The sequence below is a fragment of the Megalops cyprinoides genome, chromosome 11, assembly GCF_013368585.1.
Source record: "Megalops cyprinoides isolate fMegCyp1 chromosome 11, fMegCyp1.pri, whole genome shotgun sequence".
Taxonomy (NCBI): domain Eukaryota; kingdom Metazoa; phylum Chordata; class Actinopteri; order Elopiformes; family Megalopidae; genus Megalops; species Megalops cyprinoides.
The window spans coordinates 14,677,439-14,701,134 of NC_050593.1; the positions used below are offsets into that span (position 1 = coordinate 14,677,439).

Genomic DNA, 23,696 nt, shown 5'->3' on the forward strand with positions numbered 1-23,696 from the left:
CCATCAGCTACTACATGCCAAAAGTTAGGTTTTTGTTGGGACCTGAAATTAGTACTGTTCATGGCAATGGTACATTTATTCCCGTTACCTAGACAGATCAGAGGACTGAGGCCCTACTTGATTTTACAAAAGCAGATTCTCAGCGTTGGTTTAATGTGGCTTCATAGAAAAATTACCAAAGTGAGCTGGAAGGTCAATGCATCTGCCTAAGCCTTGAATCCAGAAACATCAATCTGTTTTTCAGATATATGGTTGAAGTGGCAACCAAGCAGTTCTTGACATTTAACATGCACTTGTAGATGAAAGACCCATTTACAGAGAAATTTATTATAAATGCAGCAAAATACAGCAGCCTAATGAATGTCACCTTTTTTATTTAAAACCAATAGATTCAATGTTCCGTGGTACCCCACTCAGAAAAAGGGTATTTGGGTATAATTTTATTGCCTGAGATGTCAAAAGTCAGAAGTGTAAAATAAAAGTTTAACTATGACCAAAGGCAGGAAATTGAGTTTGTTGCTGTTTGTGTGTGCTTCTGAATCTGTTCTGTGAGTTGTTTTATGCTCAAGTAACCATCAACAGTTGAGAGTTCACAAATATGCTGTACAACAATTGCAGGAAGAAGTACTTTTACGAATATTAATTCTCTGTATAGTAACAAAAATGGAATTGTTTGCAAGATTGCATGAAGGCAGATTATCTCTGTACTGGTGTTTTGTGTGCACATGAATGTTTGTGTGAACTCATGAATGTTTATGTGCATGCATTTATGTATGTCTATATAGGTAGCCCTTATCTTGTTTATTTTTCTTTTATTGCACTGTACTACTCTCAGGCAAGTTGTATATAGATAACATGTCGTATTTATATAGCTGTATTGTTTCTTTACAGTATGTCAAAACAAGGAAAAATTCTTCACAAAAATTAATGCTGATTGTCTATTGTCATGATAATTAGAAGGCTGTAGTTGTATAGTGGTGACGTTAGTTAAAAACTTGGTGTTGAGATACACCCATGTAATGGTCTTTCAGCGCCTCTCTTGAAAGTTTCAGTAAGAGTGTTATTTGTCAGTCTTGTTTTCTTCCATAAACGTATAATGAAAGCAATGAGAATCCATGCATCTGAGGCCCACAAGCCTCTCTGTCACCCCCAGAAAGACGTTGCACCATCTGTGTTTTGGACATGAAAGCAGATACCCGGCCATGAGCACCCAGCTGTCCTCTCTCTCTTGTGGGAATTGTGGGAGATTGACTGAATGTGCTGGCTCTTCCTTGTCACTCTAGTTTAGGCCAGTCAATTAAGAGATGTCAAGGTCCACATATAAAAACCTGACCTCTGTCCTCTCCTTCTGCTGCCTCTACTTTGGATGTGGTTTGGTAAGGTCTTTCATTCTTACTTATATTTATATTTATTATATTTTATATTTAATGGACCACAATAATAATGCACTAGACTATCACTGCACACTCTTGAACAGTAATTCCGGTTATAGCTGCAGGCCTGAAGGCAGAGGTAGAAGGTATCTTTCTATGGCACTTATATGAGTGGGCATCTGATTATTAGCTCCATGTCCCTGCATATGCACAGTCAAATCCTACTACCACACAGCAGGGCTGGGGGCCTCTGCAGGTGAACCAGAATCTGTGTTCCATTTGAGCAGGTCACAGGTGTCTCAGTGTAAGCAGAGGCCCACCCAGGCAGGGAGCTGAGGTTTACAGATGCAAGACAAGATCCCTGAATAGTCCAGTCTCAGCACATTCTGGTTATCTCAGGAGAATGAAAATATTTCCTGATCACGGCCTTCCTGATTTTCTAACCTTCATTGAAATATGATCAGTATATCCCATCTTCGGCCCTGCACAGCTACTGGAGAATGCTACAATCCTTTCACTCCAGTACATAGAGTGGAACTATAGATACTTCAAGCATTTAAGCATAAGTCTTTAGATCAAAATGTCTTTTAATGCAGGTTTCCCATTATCTTAATCAGGTGTGTACAAACTTTTGACTTGTACTGTAAGTATAATTTTCATAAAAGTGTCAAAAACAGCAGAAGGAAGTCAGAAGGAAACAAAATACTTGCAGGCTGATCACTATTCCACACAGGGCTGAGCACACACCACAAGGAGGAGACCGAGTGATGGAGAGCATCAGGCCTGACTTTGGATGAACTGGAGGAGACCACCGGGAGTCGAGCTGATGGCCCCAGGGAGTAGATGGTTCTGGTGCTGATTGTTGTATCACTGTTAATTATTGCCTCATTATTGAGAATCTGACCTCAGGCTGACAGGATGCTCGAGTAGGTGAAAACATCTCCCCCCATTGAAGACGTGAAACTACAGTGTCATCCAGGGAGGAGCAGATGCCTGGGGCTGCTTAATAGGAAATCACAAATTGGTAGGCCTCATTTGGATCTGCCTTTCTTCACAGTTTTGCCCCCAGGCGCTATGTAAAACGGAGTGTTCTTGATGGGAGCTGAGGCCGACAGCTTGCAGCGCTTTCTTGTCCTCGTACCTCCACATCCGATTGCGAAAAAAAAAAACAGAAAGGCATTTTATCGTATTATTTTACGTCGTTGAGTTCTGGGTGCTTCTGACATTAACGTTACAGAAAATCCATGCTGATGCCGAGACCGTCGATATGATGAGGTGTGGGGTGACAACATTGCAGGGGTTGGTGACCTTTTAGAGAGATGATTCTACATAGGTCTTCTTCTCTGCGAGTCGTGATGTCAAAACCACTCGAAATACCAGCTGTCAAAAGTACTTTGTTTTCAAGTTTAGGAGAGCAGTTTGGTGTGCTGTTGAAACAATACTGCGTTTTAAAGCCCAACACTTTTGGCCCATGAACCAGCAAGGTTATGCACTGAACCAGTGTTTTCCTTTGGGAAATGACTGAAGTACGTGTTATTATTATTTTATAAAGGTCAGCTGAAATTCACTTTATTTCTTTACATAGGCCATTTACATATTTCATGAAGGACAGCCTTGAACAAATAATAAATTAATGGCTAAAGACAATTTTCTGGAAAATGAATACCTTTCAACCAATTCTTTGAAACTGTTGGCTGAAAAACCAAAGTGCGTACCGAGTGTCTTGGATCACATTATAATTAAACCTGTCTTCATGCTTGCCAGAAAATCAATACCTCTTAAATGGCTAGGAAACAAGCTGTCCTCTGTTTCAGTCTGGAAGTTCCTGCTCAATTACATTATAACACTTGATAGGGGTATAACCCACATTATGGAGTGAACCACCCAGAAAACATGGTAGAGTACTCTGCACTTGCCTATGGATGAGACAGTCCAAGAAAGTGTTTTTTTGTAATGTGTTGTAATCTACTATTTTAATGACATAATTACGTTTTGTGGCCCGTCTCCTGGTTATTTTCATGTGAAAAGTGGCTAAATATCACTAAATGATAAAATAAATTAAATATAGTTATCATGTTTAAAATATTTTACAAAGGCTTCAGCTTTTTTCCAAAGTCCTTGTCCCGGCGTAAATATTTATGAGGGTAAAGGTATGCTTAGTGGATGTGCACCTAACAAGTGTCGGAGAAGAGTTCTTATGGCCAAGGGTTACAATGATAAAACTAAAGGGTACAGTACAGTATATCTGGACACTGAATTCCTCCAATAAGCAACACATGAGGGAAGAAACTGTGTGGCAGTGTTGCTTTTCTCAGCCCTATTTACCTGCCAGCCCCTATTCCAGACAAAGGTAATAACACAGCAGGGGCTGGGTGAACCCTGGCCACTACAGGGGAAAGAGCGTGCTCCACATTAGACCTTACCTAGGTTCAGGCCTCTGCTGTCAGGTCGCCTGAGGATAGGCCTCTCACTTTGGAAGCACTTTTGACAGATTCTACAGCTTTCTGAAGGTGTTTTATTACCTGGGGTTGTCAGAAGCAGTCTCAACACGACAGCTGCGTTAGCACTCAAAGCCTGTCAGCCGCGTGTTTCACATGAGAAGGGATGAGTCCTCTGTACAGCCTTCAATCACATTGGCGTCTCCAGCCCCACTCTGGAAAATGTGCCGGCTGCTTTTATATATACAGCCGAGATCGGAGAGGATCGGCGAAACAGCATCTTTCTCGAACGTCAATTCTCAGTGTTTGTGACAGCTGAGAAGGTCGTTCTTTACACAGCGCTGCGTAGAAAATAACAGAAAACAATAAGCAAGACATTTATTGTGCTGCAGCATTTGTCAGACTCTAGACTGGTCTGACAGATTGCTGTATTGCTCAAGACAAAGTGATAAGCACTAAGGCAACATGATGGCACAGGTCTCAGTTCTGTTCAGCACAAACATAGATCTCTTCATTATTAAGCTCCAGTTCCAATGAAAGGTTATCTTGTAGCATTTAAACCCCCAAACTTAACTTGGCAAGAGAGACATACAAATCTTTAATTCAACTTACTTACTCAGATATATTTCTTAAAAGGCAAAGGATTTAGAGCTCCACTGATTTGACTCTTTAGTTCTTTTCTGGTATGTGCTTCATTTACCCAATATTCTCTGGGCTATGAGCTAATGCACATATGTGTAGCTTTGGGCCTAATTTATAGGTCTTGGTTCAGCTGTTCACATTATTTAGGATTTGGATTTCTTTTGCATAGCATTAGACATGTAATCTAGGTATGCATATATGGGTACAGCTCTGTCTAATATTTGGTGTTAGGCCAATACTGTATGCTCTACATGTGCTGAGATCAAAATGAAACCACATTCTTGCAAGCGAACACACGGAGCATTTTGTTTGCTAGCACATTAACTGAAATAACTGCATTTCAAGCCAGTGATAAGCAGTACATCAACCAATCAAAATGATATCTGAGATCAACATCTTACTTATGACAATGAATTATTCTCATACCCTTGGCTCACTCCAGGACCAGCAGCTACAGTCAGAAACATTGTCTTTAAAGTAGTCAAATTCAGCCGGACATAAAGGTTTACATTACAAAGTGGGCATGGGCAAACAGGCTGTGGCATTTCCATGTTTGGCATTATGTTCTTGACCCTGTCCACTGATTGGATCCCGGTTTTCACACATACTTCACTGTTCTGCCTGCAGGGATATATTCACTCTGTGCTGAAAAAAGGAAAAAGGATTCTATGCTGAATGTCTTGGGAGATCCATTTATGTACGTGAAGTAGAAACATAAAGGCAGATGGACCAAATTGGCCCTTGTTGTGTAAATGCAGTGAGAGTGACGAGGAACAGCATGTACTGTTTCTTTTTTAATAAATATCTCCAGATCTCCTGGAGATGAGCAGTCTCAGTCAGCACACTGGGAAACAAAGTAGCTCATGCATTCAGTTTAATTTGTATGATTTATTACCATTATGCAAAATACAGAAGTTGTAGTCCAGCATTTCTAGCTCAAATGTACAAATATGTGCCATACTAAATATCTTCAATCAGATGAAAATGTATTAACGGTATTATTAATTTTACTTCAACAGTATATGCAAATTAATATGAAAGCTTAATATCTGTCTTTCTCTCTCTTTCTATATATAAATATATATGTGTGTGTGTGTTTGTGTATAGTGTGTGTGTGTGTGTGTGTGTGTATACTATATGTATTATAGATATTTGCAAATAAAAGGGGTAAATGTACTGCATGCAAAGGATATTGAAATATATACCCTTAAGGTCTGCTTCACCAAAAGCATGAGTAATCCCACAGAACCTGATATCATGGGGCTTCCCATTTCAGGTTGAGAATGGAGTCCTTCCTCGGGCAATACAGGTGCAAGATAAATCAACCCTGGCAATAAATTAAACACTTCTGAATTGGTCTCAGTGTCTAAAAGCACACATGTTAGAGAGCCTAGCGCACTGAAGCCAGTGTTATGGCCATTCGAGTGGGAGACATGAGTGCCATTTTTTTGTTGGGTCTTATCTCTACGAGTAACATTGAAAACAGGGCATGCTCAATGATGTCATTGGTGCACTTACAGATCTCAGAGATTAGAAAGCAGCAGTGAGCAGCGCTCACTCCCATTTCACACTCATAATCCTCTGTCACCTCTTGTCCTTTTGACACTAAAGCAGTGATCATACTCTTAGGGCGCTCAAGTCCAATTAGTGTCTGCGTTCTGTTCTGACAGGGAATGAGGACACTCATCTGCCTCTGTTTAAAGCCACTGACCGCACCTGGAACATGCGTGCTCATGACTCTCTCCCCAGCATTTAACATGTTCATAACATTGACACAGCGTTACAGAAATGTTGTGTGCTTGCTCTTTGTGGTCAGTTTGATATGTCTGTGTTAGTTTGAATTAAAAGTAAAAGTTTTACAATTTGACAAGAGGGCATAAACCTATTTATATATATGGTCACCATCATCATAAGCATCTTAGATAATGATCCTGTCTGCCGTTGTCTGTTCTTTTTGGTGTTCTGCACGGCCTTATGCATGCAAAGTGTTTACTCTTTTTACTATTCACATTGAAGAAGACAGTATTTCTCAGTATCATTCATTTTTAAACTGCCATTACACATTGAAGCCAGTGGAAGTACATACGTGCTCGAATTGCTGTCCCTTGACAATAATGTAAAATTAAAGAAAAACACTGCCAGGCATGAAACAATTGTCATGGTTATGCATGCATGGGTAATTTCATTTTACCATGGCAGCTCCTGGGGAAATGTTATATATCTGGTGACCTCAGCTGGGTTTTACCAAGAAAACAAAGCGAGGCAGTTTGATTGGTTCTCTGTGAACGAATGCGTACAGCCATGCCAATCCCACCATTAAATTGCTTCAAGAGCAGAATATAATGTGATGTGCTGATTGTTAAGATGGGTGCTTAGTGATAAAGGAGAAATAACACAGACGGAGACAGTAGTGCAGTGTTTAATGGTGAAAAGATATGGGAACAATATGTGCCTGCTGATTTTCTCAGTGTTTAATTTATTTGAGGAAATCAGTTCATGACACAAAACTTTGGAATCATGTTTCTGGCCGCATGGTTTGGTGTGGCATACAAATTATTAATTTCTCCATTTCACTTTATTGCCTCAGAACACTGGCCAGGTCTTGTTGACGTTTTTTAGATCCTTAGGTTATAGATTACAGTATAAGGCGGAACTGTGTAACCAATATGGCCAGCTTAAAAAGAAAAAGAAATTCCAGTACTTACTAATGACTTCTTCAGCTTTACATTTTATCTCTTTCACCCATTTAAGTGTGATTTCAAAGCATGCTGTACAAATAAATGAGCAAACAGGGGCGCTTTATGTTTTTGCTAATTGAGATCTCATCCGTCAACAGTGGCGCCTCACAAAACTTTGTTAGACGTGTGAGGCACACATTACTGTACCAACCTACTGCTTTAGTTGTACCCCATAGCAATGAGGGGACAGGATCGTTTGTAAGCTCACGAACATCACAAAAGACCACATGTTTACTTGCTCAAGGACGAAGTGTGACAGGGGGAGACAACGCGCCTCAACAGATGCATCGCCTGCCTCCTGACATCTGCCATGCAGAGCTTAGGCACTCTTTGAAATCCATCTTGATAATCTTCTGTACTTTTAGAACTTTGATTAAAAGTTAATGAGTGCACCGAGGGTATGTTATGAGCGGAATGCAATGATGCTGAGGAATTTGATGTTTAACCTACAAGCAAATGTTCGGTGCCTCTTGCGTAGGATAGTGGGTCAGCAGGGGGTCCACTGGTGTGTGAGCATTACACCGCATGTGAAATTAACATCGGATGCGTGGCATGCCAGTCTTCACAGTGTGATGTACCAAGGCCTTGGTTTGGGTCATAGAGGTTAGCTATGCGGAGCACTGGCAGGGAGGGTGGAGAGATCAAGAGGGCAGACTCATGCCTACTTCTGAGCTTAAAGCTGAGCAATTCAGTATGAGGTTAGCCAGAGGAGACAGTGTCTTCTCTGCATTGCAGTCCGTATGAAATCATATACATTTGTCCATAGCACCACTTGTGGTAAAAAGCTTGGAGCTGATTTTGAGCAAGCGTATTAAGAGGCAAAAAGGATTTTTTAACGTAATGAACTGAAAATATTAATCTGGCAGTGGGACAGTCCTGAAAAAATATCTTCATTTCAAAGGAGTAACTGTCCACATGCACAATTCAACTGCTTTGCTGTTGCCTCATGAAACTAGGGCCCTCCTGATCTCCACCATCTTTGCTGGCACAAAATACTATTTCCATGAGATTGCTGGTGCCATAGAATTTCTGCTACTGCCGAAAGGTCTAAGCTTGTGATAGAGCACCTGTGTAGGAGAGGAGGAGAACTGCAGTTGCACCATGTGAGATACAGTATAACCTTCTCAGCTGCAGTGAATTCAGCAGAGTGTGATTTTAAGATTGACACATGAGCTTATTCTACAAAGATATGGACTGTTCTTATTTTTAACTCATTTTGCACCCTTTTTATCTGAACTTTTTATGATTGTACTCCTTTAGGCTTGTCAGCACAACAACCGTCATGCTCATAGGAGAGCTAATGAGACACATCTTCTGGTACTCTCACACACCAGCACAAGTATTTCTCACACTACACTTCCCACAGTGCAGTACAGTGAACAGAACGCTAATTGGATGATAGACATTACTACACTGACATCATCAGAGCAACTGGCAGGCGCCTGATGAGTAGCAGTGTGCCAAGAGCGGTATGACAAGAGGAACTTGGCCAACCTTCCCACCCCTATCCATGGTGGAGGAAAGTCAATTTGTTCTGGCATTGTAGGCACCCGGTCAATGTTGGCAGGCTGAACTGGGGCCCAGGGCCCAGCCTGCACTCAAGACAGGTGCTTTACAGACTGAACCCCTCGAGGGCCCCGAAGCGATGTACTGTCGACTGCAGTGAGTTTAGCTGATGTGAAACGTTTTAGCAGTTATGACACACTCACAAATCAGTGTTATTTTAACTGATCCACTGACTCAGAAGGATTCTTCAGGTAAGTATGGTATAATTGGTTAAATCATTTATTTTAAAATAATGCACCTAAAGGGGGAAAAGGTGCAACAATAAATATGTTTCCTGGAAATATTAAAAGTCCATTTAAAATTGAAATCATTGGTAAGTGAGCTGTAGTAGTGAAAAATAATTTGCCCTAACAGGGTTAGCATATTCAGAGGTGGTTTTATTGGATTTATCTGCACTTTTCCTGCAATATTCTTTCAACATTTCAGCTCTAACCCCATACAATGGTATACAAACCCAACAGTGTTGGTTTAATTCCTGACCTCAAGCTCTTTAGTCCCCCATCCACCAGTTTTACTTAGGTTTAACTTGCAAAATTAACATAGAAAAGCCTTAATTTATTTTTGCTCTAGCAGCCTGAGGACATTTTGTAGGTATGACAACATCAGAGCAGCCTAAAAAAAACACACTGACAAATCACTGCTGAAAACAAAGAATTCCAAATGTTTCAGTAATAACAAACCTGGAGCCATGTGCAACCCTATATGTAAGTGGAGAGTGGGGTTCAATATGTAAAGTGCATATGAAGACTTCTGTGCACCATTGTTTTTTTAGAGAGTGCAGGGTTTTCTGCCCATTAACCATTGCCTCATCTGTCAAAATATTCTTGAGACCTGCGCCTCTTAGACACTCTGCTTTTTCAATGGGCCAAGACTCCAGAGTAGTGTTCTGAGCTAACAAATTCATAAGCAAACCAATAATGGACAAGTATTGCTCAATCTCTCCTAATCATCACTTGTATGGTCAGGACCATGGAGTGTCTGCCAAACAAGTGTATTTTCTAGAATTCCTTATGCATTTACAACCAGTGCAACAGTATAAAAAAAGATTCTAATACATATCAATTCTACTTGTGAAATGACTGTGATTCAATTTACATTTGATAAAGAGTCATGTGAGGATTCCAAGATAATAAAAAGCCTTTAAAATGCAAGTATCAACCAATACTGTTGTTCATAAGAGCCATCACATTCAAAATGGCCCACTCCCATTTCAATGATAACTACTATTATGATTAAACTCTTTCCAAACCAAGCATTTATAATCAAGCTCTTAGAGATGGAGAGTGAGGTCTGTGGCCATTAATGAAAGTTGTTCTGTTATGTGTAGATACCTATCTAAAAACATTGTTATCTGATTATTTTTCAATCATTCATTCATTTATTCATTAATTCCATCAGGGAATTATCCCATAAGCCAATTCTATTTTACAAGTCAACCTCGTAGAGTTTCAACACTGATATAGTATTGCTGTTTCTAAGAGAACACATTTTATCAATGATTTTTATAATATTGCTAAGATAATATTGTTAAGATAAACAACAGCTTGACAACAGAATAAAATATCAGCTTCATCAGCACAGTCTGAGCTTTTAATTGATTTAATTTATTTGTCAGTCAGATTTTAATTTGATGGTGCACTCTTAAGTAATGATTGTACCTATTTAGCAAAAAAGTATGCTATGTGTCTATGTTTGTGACATAACCACTTCACCAAATCTTCAAAAACCCTGACAGATCATCCACCCACAATCAGAAGAGGTATGTAAGCAAGTAAGAGTTGTGTAAGAAGTAATGGTTGAAATGTACAGATAGTATTTCTTATACATATGTTGTATAACTAGCTGCATTTCTCTGTTTTTATAAAAGTGTTTCTCTGTGTTTATTTAACCTCTGTAATGGAATATTCACCCTCTAAACTGCCCTTCTCACTTGTCTTGGTTTCCAAAGAGCATGTTATCAATGAACAAATACACTTAAATGCTGGGAGGGGAGGTTCTGAAGGGGTTCTGTGACCTGAATCTTTGTGATGGATTTCATTGTACCATCTTTTCTTTTTTTCATCTTCCTGACAGAACTGTCTTTTCCAATACAGTCATTCTGGGTGGAATTTTTCCAGGGAGTGCAGTGCTCAGCATGTGTGACCCATGTGATTATGGAATTACATTCAGAGTACATAATGGCATCATATGGACTTTGCATGTAAGGAATTAGTACACAGATCAAAATATAAGATGCATCATGGCGAAAGTGATTACATCAAACTAGACAGTGAAGATTAAAGGGTGGATTATGAGGGGGATATTAATGGATCATAAAATGTTTTCAGCAAACAAGACAAGATGATTGTAATGAGGTCAGGTTGCTTCATGTGAGTCACACATCTGACATGGAATCCAATCACATCTCATGGTGAAATTAAAGAACATTGATTATGTTAAATTCTTCCCGTTGTTTTACAGAATAAAAATTCCTGTTCCAGTCTGCTTTTTTATTAGTTGACAGGGGGGACTTTTCACACCCACAACTATTATTTTAACATTTGTATATCTTGTAGAGTACATTTATGTATCTAATGTATGCATGTAAAAAACAACATACCTTTCCATTTTTAATTCATGCAGACTCTACATAATGCAGGTTGATATTCAACACAAGCACACAAATGAAAAGGGAGCTTCACAGGTGGAAATCAGGAATCAGTGCATTTTTCCCTGTTAACTTGTTTTTTTCATTACTATAAACACTTATAAGTGTTTATGTTGATATTGTTCATGTCAGATGATACCAGTATAGAAACAGTTGGTGTTCAGGACCCATTGTGTGCATTGTGTTCTGGTAAATATTTTCACGGCAATCGGAGAAAAGGCCCTGGGAAAGGTTCCCAGCATAACCTCTGAAAGCATTCATTGCATTGACATTTGCTTGTCCTACAAAGTAATTTGGGATCTAGAGCCAAGCACTCAACCTCTGAGTGTTTTATTTCAATTCAGCATACCTAAATATTCAGTGTTGAATGGTTATTTTTTATCATTTACGAGCAACTTTATTTCATCTCAAAATGATTTGCACACGGATTGTAACCTTTTATGAGCTGAATATCACTTTTTGTAAAACCAGGAAAACCTTAGGCCTTGGCTTGATACACATACTTCCAGTCAGACTGGAAAAGCATGCCAAGGGTACGTAGTAGATTTTGAATTAGTTATGAGTGCTCTGGGACTACAATGATGGCAATGAAGAGGTGGTGAACAGTCATTACCAAGAGCTTCTTTTGAAATATGATTCCAAATTAATTTTGAAATGTAAATGATGCTGAACTCAGGTTTCATCAATGAAGCAAATGCATTGAGCAGCTGCTGGGCATATCTCCTATTTTTATCAACGGATAAAATTCCTTTTGAAGTAAGAAGTCCATATCCTACCAATACTATTACAGTACACTACAATACATCCCAGAATGACAAAACTATTGTATTGAAGATTTTATGTTCATCTCTGAGAGGATAATATATTGGAGACATATTGGATTGTTGTGAACTAAAGAAATATAACTTCTTTGGCATCTTTTTCCATATTTCTGCAATCAAACTAAATACGACGCACAAACGAAATATTTCACAGAACATGCAAGAGCCTGGGTTTGTGAGCTACGTTAACGCACTTGGAACAATCTTATAATATCTGCACAGCTGCATCTTTTCCGCAGGCCTACAGCAAGCACAGAATGTTGAATTATTTATGCATCTGCTCAATCAGAAATTACGGTTGGATCTAAACGCCCAGTTAATGTCACCGCTAATCACTCCTTTGCAGAGATTTCTCTTTTGTTGAGTATGTGGTGATAAAGCATGTTAATAATCTTCAGTAGGTGATAGGACGCATAATCTATCAATCACTTTCCATACAAACCGGTTAAGATGTGTTGTTTTTCTCCGCGCTAATAACATAAACTCTGTTGTAACCGTCTTGGACGTAAACAAACGAGATTTACACCAATCCCCGCACCGTGCGAGGAGAAAAGCATCAATTTTTATATCCGCATCAATTCCAAAAACGAGGAGGAATCTTATGCGGGATTGGTTGCTTTTCTCGGCCCTTTGGCTACTGGTGTGGTTTTGCTTAATTTCGATTTGACGTGCCGTGATGTCAGTCAACTACATTTTGCCTTGCAGGACGACTGCTCGCGAAGGGGATGGCCGAGATTGAAGAGGAGAGGAAAAAAACAAAAACAATCAGTGCTTGCCGCCATCTTGGATTCAGTCTATTCACTGAATGAGAGGAAAACGGCAGGAGGAAACAAGTACCGTCGGTCAAGGAGACTCGTGACAGCTGGAGCATTTTTTTGCGAGATACCGTCGAAAAGCCTAAAGGAATCCCTGTTCACGTTAATGGGTGCATTCGGTCTTTATTCTGGTGAAAGGCTTGCGATCTCGAGAGTGAAGTTATTTTGAAAACCTCGATTTAAACTTGCCTCCCAGATCGGGTCCTACCCCATAGCTAGCTTGCTAGCTGCTTCAACCAACATTACACTACAAACCTGGCAAAGGCAAGCACCGCGATTTGCCGTTTCTAGGAAGAACAACAAATACTGATCGCCAGCTAACGTGGTGGAGCTGGCGTTTTCTGCGCTGAGCTATGAAGAAGACATTTCACAAAGGATCGTTATTTGCTGTGTGTTTTTGAACGCGAGCCGCTGAAACCTTTTCGAAATGTGGACCTGACTTCTAAGTTAACATTGGCAAATTGAAGGTTATTTCCCTTTCAACTTTCCTGTGAATCAGTCGCTTTTGATTGGGGAAAAAGTGTTTTATGAATTTAAAACAAGCAGAATATTTGAACCAGCACTGCTTTTTCTAAGTGTAGTTAGATTTGCCATTTCCACCAGTGATTGTATGCAACAAGGCTTAAGCGGGTATAGCCAACGTCAATTGTTTGAATCAATTAGCGTGCTTGCTAGCTAAGAATTTGGTGATCATGCAAATCCTAAAAATGTGACCGCTTTCGGACTTTGCGGTGCCGGTTCTCATTCGCTAGCTAGCTAGCCTACCTCTATATTTCTGCAAATAATCAGCTAGCCAAGGTTAGCTCTCGTTAGCAATCTACTTTGTAAGTAACCATCATAACGACCTATCTAGCTAACTGTAACGTTAGCTAGCTGTTAATCTTGCATTGCTAGCGAGCAAGCAAGTTGGAAAGACGGAATTGCTCGCTAGCGAAAGGCATTACTTGACTGGTTCGTTAAATGTTTTTTCAACAGCAGCAAGGTGATGGGCTCATGTGACACAGAGCTGTAAGCTTGTATTTGGTGGAAGCAACAAGCTGCAATCGCTAGCTAGCTAACTTTAGCTAGCATTATCCATTTCAACTAGCTGGCAAGCTAGTTATCTAGCTACAGTAATAACTGGAAAGCTGGCTTGCATTTGACAAGCGACGCATCCGCTGTGAATTTTCCACGTGGGAATCGTGGGTTAGTTGGCGAGTTGGCTAGCTATTTTAATAGTTAACTAGCCAGTTAGCTAATAGCTAGCCAAGGTTAGCTGCATGTGAAGAAAATGCTTTCGACCAGGCTAGTGACACATGATCCTCGAGTTCAATACAATAACATAGGGGATCCTTAACTGGGCCTTACACCGAGGATTTTGCATTTTCCAAGGTTAGCTTGATAAATCACCTGTCAATACATGTTGCAAGATAGCTAACAATTAGGTTGGCATTTGGTTAAGTTATAAGTCTGTTTTGTTCCCGTTGACGACCATCCTAATGAAATATCTGTGAAATTATTCGGTCGATTTTTACAATAACAAGCGACAAGACACAACGGCTCTGGACTATCATCTCTTGAATTAGAGGTTCCCCACGGATTTTCTCCTGGACTGAAAATGGGAGCAGCCACGAAACTAGCCTTTGCCGTGTTCCTCATATCCTGTTCCTCAGGTGGGTATGTCTCGCTAACGCTACTGTGCGCATGTGTTTGTATGTCTCCATTTGTATATGGCTGTTAGAAATACATCGTGTGTGTCATTGTCTAAGCGGAGGCAATGCAAATGTACCATTTGATTTGCATGGCTGCTGTCCGGCATAATACACCCGTCCAGTCGCCAGTTCCTGACGTTACCCCCTAACGTCCAATGCTGCGGGTTATTTTTCGCTGCACCTCATAACGCGTGGTACCGATTCAATTTATTAGATAGTTTCTGGAAATGGAACAGTTGTGGCCAATGGGGTTTGAATCCCCTAGTGTTCTGTTACCATTGCTAACTAGCTAGCTGTATAAGTTAACATTGACTGCTAGATGAATGGTTGTTTTATGCAAGCCGAATGCATTCTGTACGATGGCCCCCACGGAGAGTCAATAGGTATAGCATGGTAGTTTAAATAAAATTATTACGTGCAGTATACATGCGTGTGTGTAAAAGAGCATTTAGCTTGTTGGATGAATATAACGTTGGCTGTAATACACAGAGCCATGCCAGTTTTACTTGTGATGCCAGATCAATGTAGTGTTGGGTCTGAACATTTTGTACTGGAGTTTCGTATCTTTTTTTGTTGTTTTTTTTTTTCTCCAACTGTTATGAAGGAAATAGTAGGCGTGAACAAAGTGCCTAACGGTACATCCTGCATTAGAGAATTGAACCAAAGAATCTAGTTAGCCATCTTTCTGAATGTGGAGCACTAATGTGTAGCTGCTGCAGTTGCTGTAAACAGTCTGTTTTAAAATCAGATTATCTGATTAAAAGGAGCGTTGGTATTTTGGTAAAACACGTTTGCATGTAATAGCCGGTAGGATGCCAGCGTTCATTACAACTTTACAGTGCAGCGAGCTGGTGTAATTACATGTTTTGTTGCTATGATTAATTCGGCATTTATCCTGCTATACATCGAGCAATCAATTTTGTTAAATGATAAACACGAACGTCAATTTTTGAGCACACGGCAGTTGCACTGAAATGCTTTGTTTTGTAACTTGTCATACTTGTGTGTACCTGACTTGTATTTATGGAATAGGTGAGCGAATCTAAGGTATGACTGCAAAATTAGTACTCTGCATGCTTCTTCAAAGTGTCTTTCGTTTTATTGACGTAGGAGAACGGGTTAGAACATTTTCCGTATTTTGGTAGAGTATCCGTGTAAATGAGGTAGTTTAAAGAGCTAAGGTGTTCAGTATCATTAGGTTTTGAGCCTTCAGGGTACAGGTATCACTCCAACCTGCTGAGTGAAATTAATTTATGCAGTTTCACACATGCGACACTGGTATTTTTTTCTGTTGGTACTTGAACATAGAAGCATGCTGTATATGCTTCTTGAGGTGCAGAGTTCTGTGTGTGATTATTCATGTGGACCACAAAAACAGTGCATACTGAAGGGAAACCAAACAGAAGCAATCATGCTGTTGCCAGACTGAAGCCTTATTTCCTGAACATCGGATGAAATGCACAGTCAGTTGTCCTTTGGTCTAAGATAACTTTGAAACAATCTGCTTGTATTCTGATGGGTATACTGTTCCAAGCATCTTATTTTTACTGGCAGAGAATCCTTGAAACCTAGCTTTGCGCTGACAAATTACAGAGGGGAATATCTTGCAGTAAATATTATTGAGACGTTACAGTCTCCCCAGGGAACTTCCATAGTTTTCAGGGAAGGGGCTGCATGGAATATGCAGGTAAAATGCAGTGGGCAGAGCTGGTTTCATCACATACATGGGGAGGGGGCTTGTAGTAAAAGCACGGCAGAGGATTCAGTTATGCCTCGGACTGAAGCTGGGTGTATGCCCAGAGCAAGGTTAATCACACTTTCACTTATCTCATGGAGCTTAGTGCAAGATTACATTTGCAGAATTTGGGGGGGGGGGGGGGGGGGGGGACAGTTTGTTTCTCTCATGCTTCGCAAAACATTCTAATATTTTCAGCAGGGTTATGCTGTAAAGTCATGGTTTTGATACAGTTGTGCCCCCCAAACCCTCAGGGCTAATTGTCCACGGGAGTTATCATTCGCTTTTGCTGTCAACAGACAGGCACAGAGGCTGAGCAGTGCCAGGCGTGTGTTTTATTTGAGTGCATTAACCCCTTCCTCAGAGCTGCTTTCTTTAAATCTGTGTGTCTAATCAGTGAGAAGTGGCTGCCTGTGCTGGACGTTATGGTGCTCAGAAACAGTGCCCGTCAACAGCCAACAGCAGGGATTAAACGCTTGGATGTCTTCGGTTCCCTTTTCCTCCAGCCAAGTGCACATTTAAGCAGGATGGCGTCTGTCAATACGTGTAAAATCCGAGCCAAGAGGGAAGAGCTGGCCCCTGCATGTCCCAGTCTCGCACCATTTGGAACGAGTCTGTTTCTCAGTGTGTGCCCTGTTAAGTGCCCAACGATTGTGTTCCAGGAACATTGTGGCCACTGACAATGGGTGAAAGACTTGATGCTCACAGCCAGAAAGGAGTCAGTGAAGAGAGGGCATCTGGCTGGTGCAGCGGCCTGCTTGGTGTCACAGAATTCAAATCAAGGTCATGGAATTACTGTGAATTTATCTGCTAGATGCCCATTTGCTCATTAATACATTCTTTCTAGGTAGCCTGTGGTTTTACACTGTGGGCTACATTTTCAGTTTTGTTTTCCCCTTAAGCTACCGCTTGGATTCCTACATGAAACACTGTAAAGCTCTTATAAATTATACAGTAAAGCAGCTGGCGGAATGCCAGCAAGGCAGCCATTTCGCTGCTGGATTGATGTATGGGCCATTGACTTCTTTTATGCATATCAGACTTAGTCTTCTTAATAGCTAACGGGTAGTTTTGCTGACTTAAGTAAAGACAGATCAGGAATAGTGCAGTGTCCTCACTTTAGTGAGCTAGCTGTTGAGCTAATCCTCTATATGTGGCTTTTTTTTAAAAAGCTGCCCTAACAGTTGGTTGGTCAAGGTTATCCTTTGAAAGCCGGGTGATACAAGTAAGGAGTAATAGCATTAGGTGTGCATTTTGCCCTTGTGCTAGGCAATGGATTACCTCTAAGTTGCCATAGAAAATGTTGGCCCAGCTTCCGACTTGCTGTTGAAGAGTTTTTATGGTGAGTTTTCATGTGCCTATTTTAATATTTTCCTTTTGCCGTTGATTATCTATTTGATTTGAGTCTCAGGACTCAGGTCCAGGGCTGTTGATGGAAGCAGTCAATGATACAGCGGGCAGAACAGCTGTAGCCTTTGATTGTCCCTTAGACCTCATGAGAGAACTCGGAGTCAAAAGTGTTCATTAGCTTAAGCCTGACCTCATTTTAAGAAGAAGTGCCTGATCCCCTGCTTTGACCTGGGTGGATGTGCAGACAGGTTTGGCACAGTTATGACAAGATTTCAATCCATTGTTATTTTAGCTGATGATATCCCTTCACAATGCATTTCCATCAACTTTGACTGGCTCTTCAGTGTTTCTGTGTGAAGTATTGGTTAAATAAATAAAGTATGCAGCTAAATAGCAAAACAGCTGTGATTTACTACTGTGATGGTGACGGTGAACAGATTTCCCAGTGATTTCGAGTCCATTTAACATTAAACCCAATGGGGAGTGACAAGTGAAGAAAACATTGTTTGGTATTAAGCAGGGTGAATTAGCCGCGTTCATGTGTTGTATGTAAATTGTGTGATTCACATGTCTGAGTGGCAAAAAGATGCAGTGTGCTAGTGGCTTTAAAGATATAGGCTATGCCATATCCTCATTTAGCCTAGCACTTAGCTTTTACTTTGCTCTGTCACTGAAGAGGTTCATTGCTATGTGCCTTGTTGATTTAGCTGTCCATGAGTTTGAGTTTGTTCCTGCACAGTGATAAGCATAAGTATTGTCAGTACTGTGGAAGCCTGCAGAAATTCAGATGTCCCTTTAAAGGTTAATTGCAATATTTATTTTCATGACAAAGCTGATTGAAGTATTTTAACACCATCTCCTTTTGCATTTTTTTGCACCATGTCTGACAGCATGGGAACAAGTTATTATTGTAACAGTAGCAGTTGAGGTTCAGTAATCTCACTGAAAATAATAAACAGCTGGGACACTGCTGCACCCCAAGCTCGTCAGTGGGGTCCGGGATCATGTTGCGTGACTTGTTTTTTGAGAGCGGCTCTCAGATTACCTGCCTAGCTCCTCTCCGAGTCCCTCACACGATTGTTCGGCTCTCTCCCGGGCAGGCTGGGAGCCCCTGGCGTTCAGGCATTCTCTCACAGATTCGGCGTGAAGCGGCTGCTTTCAGGCCGGCCGGAGTCGCGCCTGTCACACTCCATTGAGAGACGGGACGAGGGGGGCGTGAGTAATGGGAGACCACCGCGGGGCGCCTTCTCTCCCGGGTTTCGCCGGGCCCAGACTGGAGACTGACCTCCGAAAGAGGCCGCGCCCTCAGTCTACCGTTAATGCAAATTTACCATGCTGCATCCTAAACTAGGGGCTCGCTTGGCCTGTTTGCCTTTGGGCAGATGGCACGGGTGAGAACAGTATCTTACTGTTGCACCGTCACCATTAAGCCCAGGAGGACCTAGAAGCAATCATGTAATTACTGGGAATGGAAACGAGTTGGAAAGCCTAATTCGTGTGTTGTTTGTTCTTAAGTGAGATTGGGGGAAAATCGAAGCGGTATGGTTTTCATATTCATGCCTGTAGAGATTTCCTCAAGCTTACCAGGAAGATGCTGCTCAGAGTGTCAGCGCACCCTGACGGAATGTCAATCTGTGCGTTTTGATTAGATCCAGTTTCTGTTTCTATAAAAGGAGGGAGAACACCCACACATCTGGGAGCATTCTGTCACAGCGGCGGCCCGTTTCCTGTCAGTGTGAAAATTCAGGTGAAGATGAGGCAATCTGGGATGGGTTATTCACCGTACATCGAAAATAACTAAGCACAAAATACAACCGTCTGACGAAGGCCTGCATGGCGACACCAGTAACACCTCTAGTGTTGCAACAGCTATCAGAACACTCATGATTTCTTGGAAAAACAAACCCTCAATCTGTAATTATATTGTAATATTTGGTGATGTAAAGCTTGGTTTCTATCAGATTTCTGACAGATTCTTTGCTGTTTTTTTTTGCTCTGTACTCTGTTCACCTCTGTTCTCATATTCCATGCAATTGCATTTGCCCTTAAACCAAAGCATTGAGAACAAGCTGCCAGTGAAACTGAGCTTCTGTGATGCAGGCTTCTACAAGTAAATGTATAGAGGGGGAAAAAAAAAAAGGAATACGGGCTGTCAGTGGGAGCAGGATGCTGTAGCATCAGGGTGTGAGGACTCAGTTCCTCTTCACACATCTCAGTGGAACGCAGAACTCCCACACACTGGATCAAAGCCAACTTCTCCCTGGTTTGACTTTGGGGGTCTGGTTTGTTTAGCTTGTCTGATTGAATAATGATTTTAAACCTCACCCTCTTCTGCAGTTATGTGGTGAAATGAGCTGGAGGTACAGGTGTGAAGTTGTTCCTGCCAGCTTGTGCATGGCATCTTGTGCTGTTCTGCCGATTTCTATTTTCACTACGTTTTTTTCCTCAGCCACGGAAGAAGAGCCTCTGGCTGGCTTTGTCCTGGCCAGGGTTCTGGCTGTGGCACTACTATTTTGGACAGTGGATGGGGTTAGCTTAAACTAGCATTTCCCAGACCTCTCCTGGAGGACCCCTTGTCCTGCGTGTTTTAGATCTCTCCCTGCTCCAGCACAGCCGGTTTAGATGATCAGTTTCAGGAGTTCGTAACGAGTCGATCACTTAAACTATAAGCAAAATGAAACAGGATTTCTTTTTTTCCTTCAATTTTCAAATGCCATGCTGTTGGGGAATTTTCTGAGCAACCTCTGACAGCCAGTTGACACATAAGGCCTTACATGGTGATAGTCACTTTTTGCCTTCTCACACTGCTGGGAAGACATTGATGAAGGAAAGGACAGTTCTTGGGTGTGTTCTCTTGTTCAGCATCACAGCATGCTGCCCAGATTGACCCATTAGGAGCACTGAGATCTTCATCTCTTGCCTGAAGTACGGGTTTGATTTTATGCCCTTAAAATGCCTTAATTCCTTGATGACCTTGTCTTTAAATGGTTGTTTAGAGTAAATAAGAGTTACAAAAAAGAAAAAAAAGTCACATTATTTACTGAGAGACACAGCATCTGTACAGCTGTGCCTCTTAGTAAACGGAAACAGAGATGATTCATGACAGAGTGAAATGGCTTTCCTGTTTCCATCAATCTCTGTGGATCCCCTTTGCATCACCAATATTTTCAAGCTCTCATAACATAAAGCCAGATCCTTTTAAAGACTGAAAATGATATTCTGCAAAATGTCAGTCATATACAGTATATGCTGTGTTCATTAAAACAAGCTGTACTTCCAAGTATAATGAAGTGGCTTTGCACTAAAGCCATGGTGGTCAGCGCCACTCTGAAGAGCTTCTGCAGTGCATGACCACCAGCCTCTGGCTGGATGTAAACTAACCATGTGCTGGGCGCAGGCTTTCATTTGAAGCGGATGGAGCAGGAGTCATGCATTATTGTTTAGGGGTCAGGCTTTGCTCTCATTCTAGATTCTCCTCTCCTTGCTCTCACAACAGGTTACCCACCCAGGTTCTCCACTTATAGTGGAGTTATAGTTATATTCACCTGGCGGTTCATCTGCCTTACTGCAGAATACCCATGGAGGGAGCATGGTCAGCATGCAGGGTCTTCCAGGCCCACAGACAGTGACATCCCCACCCTGGCTTGTGTAAATGGGTGATTTTTTTTGTGGTCAGCAAAACCAGGCTGTGACACAGTGCACATCTCCACCACTAGTTTAGTCTGTAGTGACCCATGCTTTGTTATTTCTTTCACATATCTGCATATAAAATGGCACAAATATGAGAGTGATAAATTCAAAACCAGGAAAAAGTTTGTCTGAAAACTGAAGGAAAGTCCCAAGTGCTGCAAAATGTTGAGTGCATTATGTGTCTCAGGCCACTGCCTCTGAGGCATAATTGTGAAGGGAATGGTGTACCAATGACATGTACATTTGGATGCACATGCAGCAACACTGCCATTTTCTTATATGTAGGGTATTTTTAGTCCTTAGTTAAATACTGTCAGTGTGTGACTTTTGAAACTTTTCTAAATGGCACTGATTGTGCTGCATCCTGGCTGTCCTGTTGGCAGTGTTTCTCCTGTTTGTTGAGAAGCTGGCAGTCACCTTACTATGTGAACTTCAGATGGACCCTTGTAGATCCACCAAGGTGGGCACTGATCAGTTGAGGTGCCCAGGGTGAGTTTTCGGACAGAGGAATAGCTGACCTTTGGCAGCACACAAATCCAATTTGCAGAATTAAATTAAGCCCCTGCTCCTTTAAATATGAAGTTGTGGGTTTTGTACCACAAAGCTGAAATCCCCCTCGTGTTTGCCCTGAATTTTAATCAGTGCTTCAGCGGCTACAATTACCGTATTACCCTTAGCCCTCATGCAGCGGGGGCCCTGAATGACTACAGTTAAAATGTGTATTATCTTATTACTTGAGGTAATCCAAACACATTAATATGCTGTGTGTCTCATCATGGGTTTCTTACCCAGTGGCTTCACCCAAAGAATGGGAGTACAAAACCCACTTTTCCTGGTGTTATGGTGTTATTTGACTGTGCTGTCTCCTTGTTGACTGGCCTATCCTCTTCTGCTGTACTGATGTAACAACTACTGCATCCTGTGTAGCAAGAGACTGACATAAAGCAAAATTAGGGGGGGTTCTGAGTGGGTCAGTCTTCAAGGGAATTGTCTTGAGTGCAGGCTGAGCCCTAACGCCTACGTTAGAAATCTGCCATGTCATCTGCCGACTGAGACAAGGAGCCACAGCAGGGAGCAAAGGTTGGTCAGGGCTTCCCCGTCTCACCGTCGTCAGGCACCCCCGTGATTCATCAGGTCCTTGCTGGTTGCTCGCATTACATCAGTGGAATGTGCCTAGCCTTTAATTAGTGCCTCATTGATTATTTTCTTTTTTTCTCATTGTGTTTTTTTTAAAAGGCATAACACAGTTTGGAAAATATATATAATATAAATATATATAATACTATGAAGCTGATATTTGCAGAGGTGTTAATGTCAGCCTTTTATCGGAGCAAAAGAAGTATTCCCATGGATTCAAATGCAGTTTAAACTTAACCAGGAAATGATTAAATATGGAGGGCACTGTATACATGATTATGTGTAGTTATATGTTTGAAAGGGAAGAGTGACCATTTGCGTTGGAAAGTACTGTTCTGGCGAAACATGATTGGCTTCCTTCCACCAGGGTAAGGTGTCTGTCATTGGGCAGCGTTCGTTTGTCTCAACACTGGCACTCTAGTAACTCTTGTTGTTGGGATGACGACAGTGGAGATCGGTCTGTCCTATCTCTTTTTGCTCTGCTGCGGTGCAGTGTCAACTTGCATAGTGGAAAAATAGCAGTGGTCTGTGTGCAATTTCTTGTGAGGGTTCTGTGAAGAGTCTGCTCTTGTATGATGTCCCATTCTGAATTGCGCAGTAAAAGGGAAAAACGCATAAAACAAAAAGTGACATCAGTAATAAGGTGTCCGGGGCATGGATTGACCAAGTTGACACCCTAAATATGGCCACTATTGTGTAGCCCTCCTTTGGGTCATAAGATGTGTATACTGTGCTCCCATCCAGCAGTTTTTCCACTTACAACCCAAACCCAGTGCAGAAATGCCTGCTTCACAATCACAAACATTTTGTGTGAAAGTGCCTGTGTGCACATCCAGGAGCAAAATCAGTGCCCACAGTAGATGAACTAGACCCCAGGAGATGGTGAGGGTTGGGCTCCAGTTGCATGAAGCAGTGTTTGCTCTGAATATTCTGCGGGGCTCCAAAGACATAAGTGCAGTGGTAAGAGCAGAGTCCTTCTCCTGCTGGATGCACTGCAATGAAGGACACCAGATCTGTCTCAACGGGAGTAGTCTCTTTCTGATCTGGCTAGTG

General features: G+C 41.5%; 1 protein-coding gene across 2 annotated transcripts in view; it reads left to right on the plus strand.

The window, feature by feature from the left end:
• Positions 1 to 13,032: 13,032 nt before the first annotated feature.
• LOC118785500 (activin receptor type-2A) overlaps positions 13,033 to 23,696 on the plus strand; it is a 48,820-nt gene continuing 38,156 nt past the window's right edge. For both annotated transcript variants that reach the window (XM_036540193.1, XM_036540194.1), the window contains exon 1: positions 13,033 to 14,692. In XM_036540193.1, coding sequence (XP_036396086.1) covers positions 14,638 to 14,692 — 55 coding nt within the window. In that variant the 5' untranslated portion in view covers positions 13,033 to 14,637. The remainder of the gene's footprint in view (positions 14,693 to 23,696) is intronic.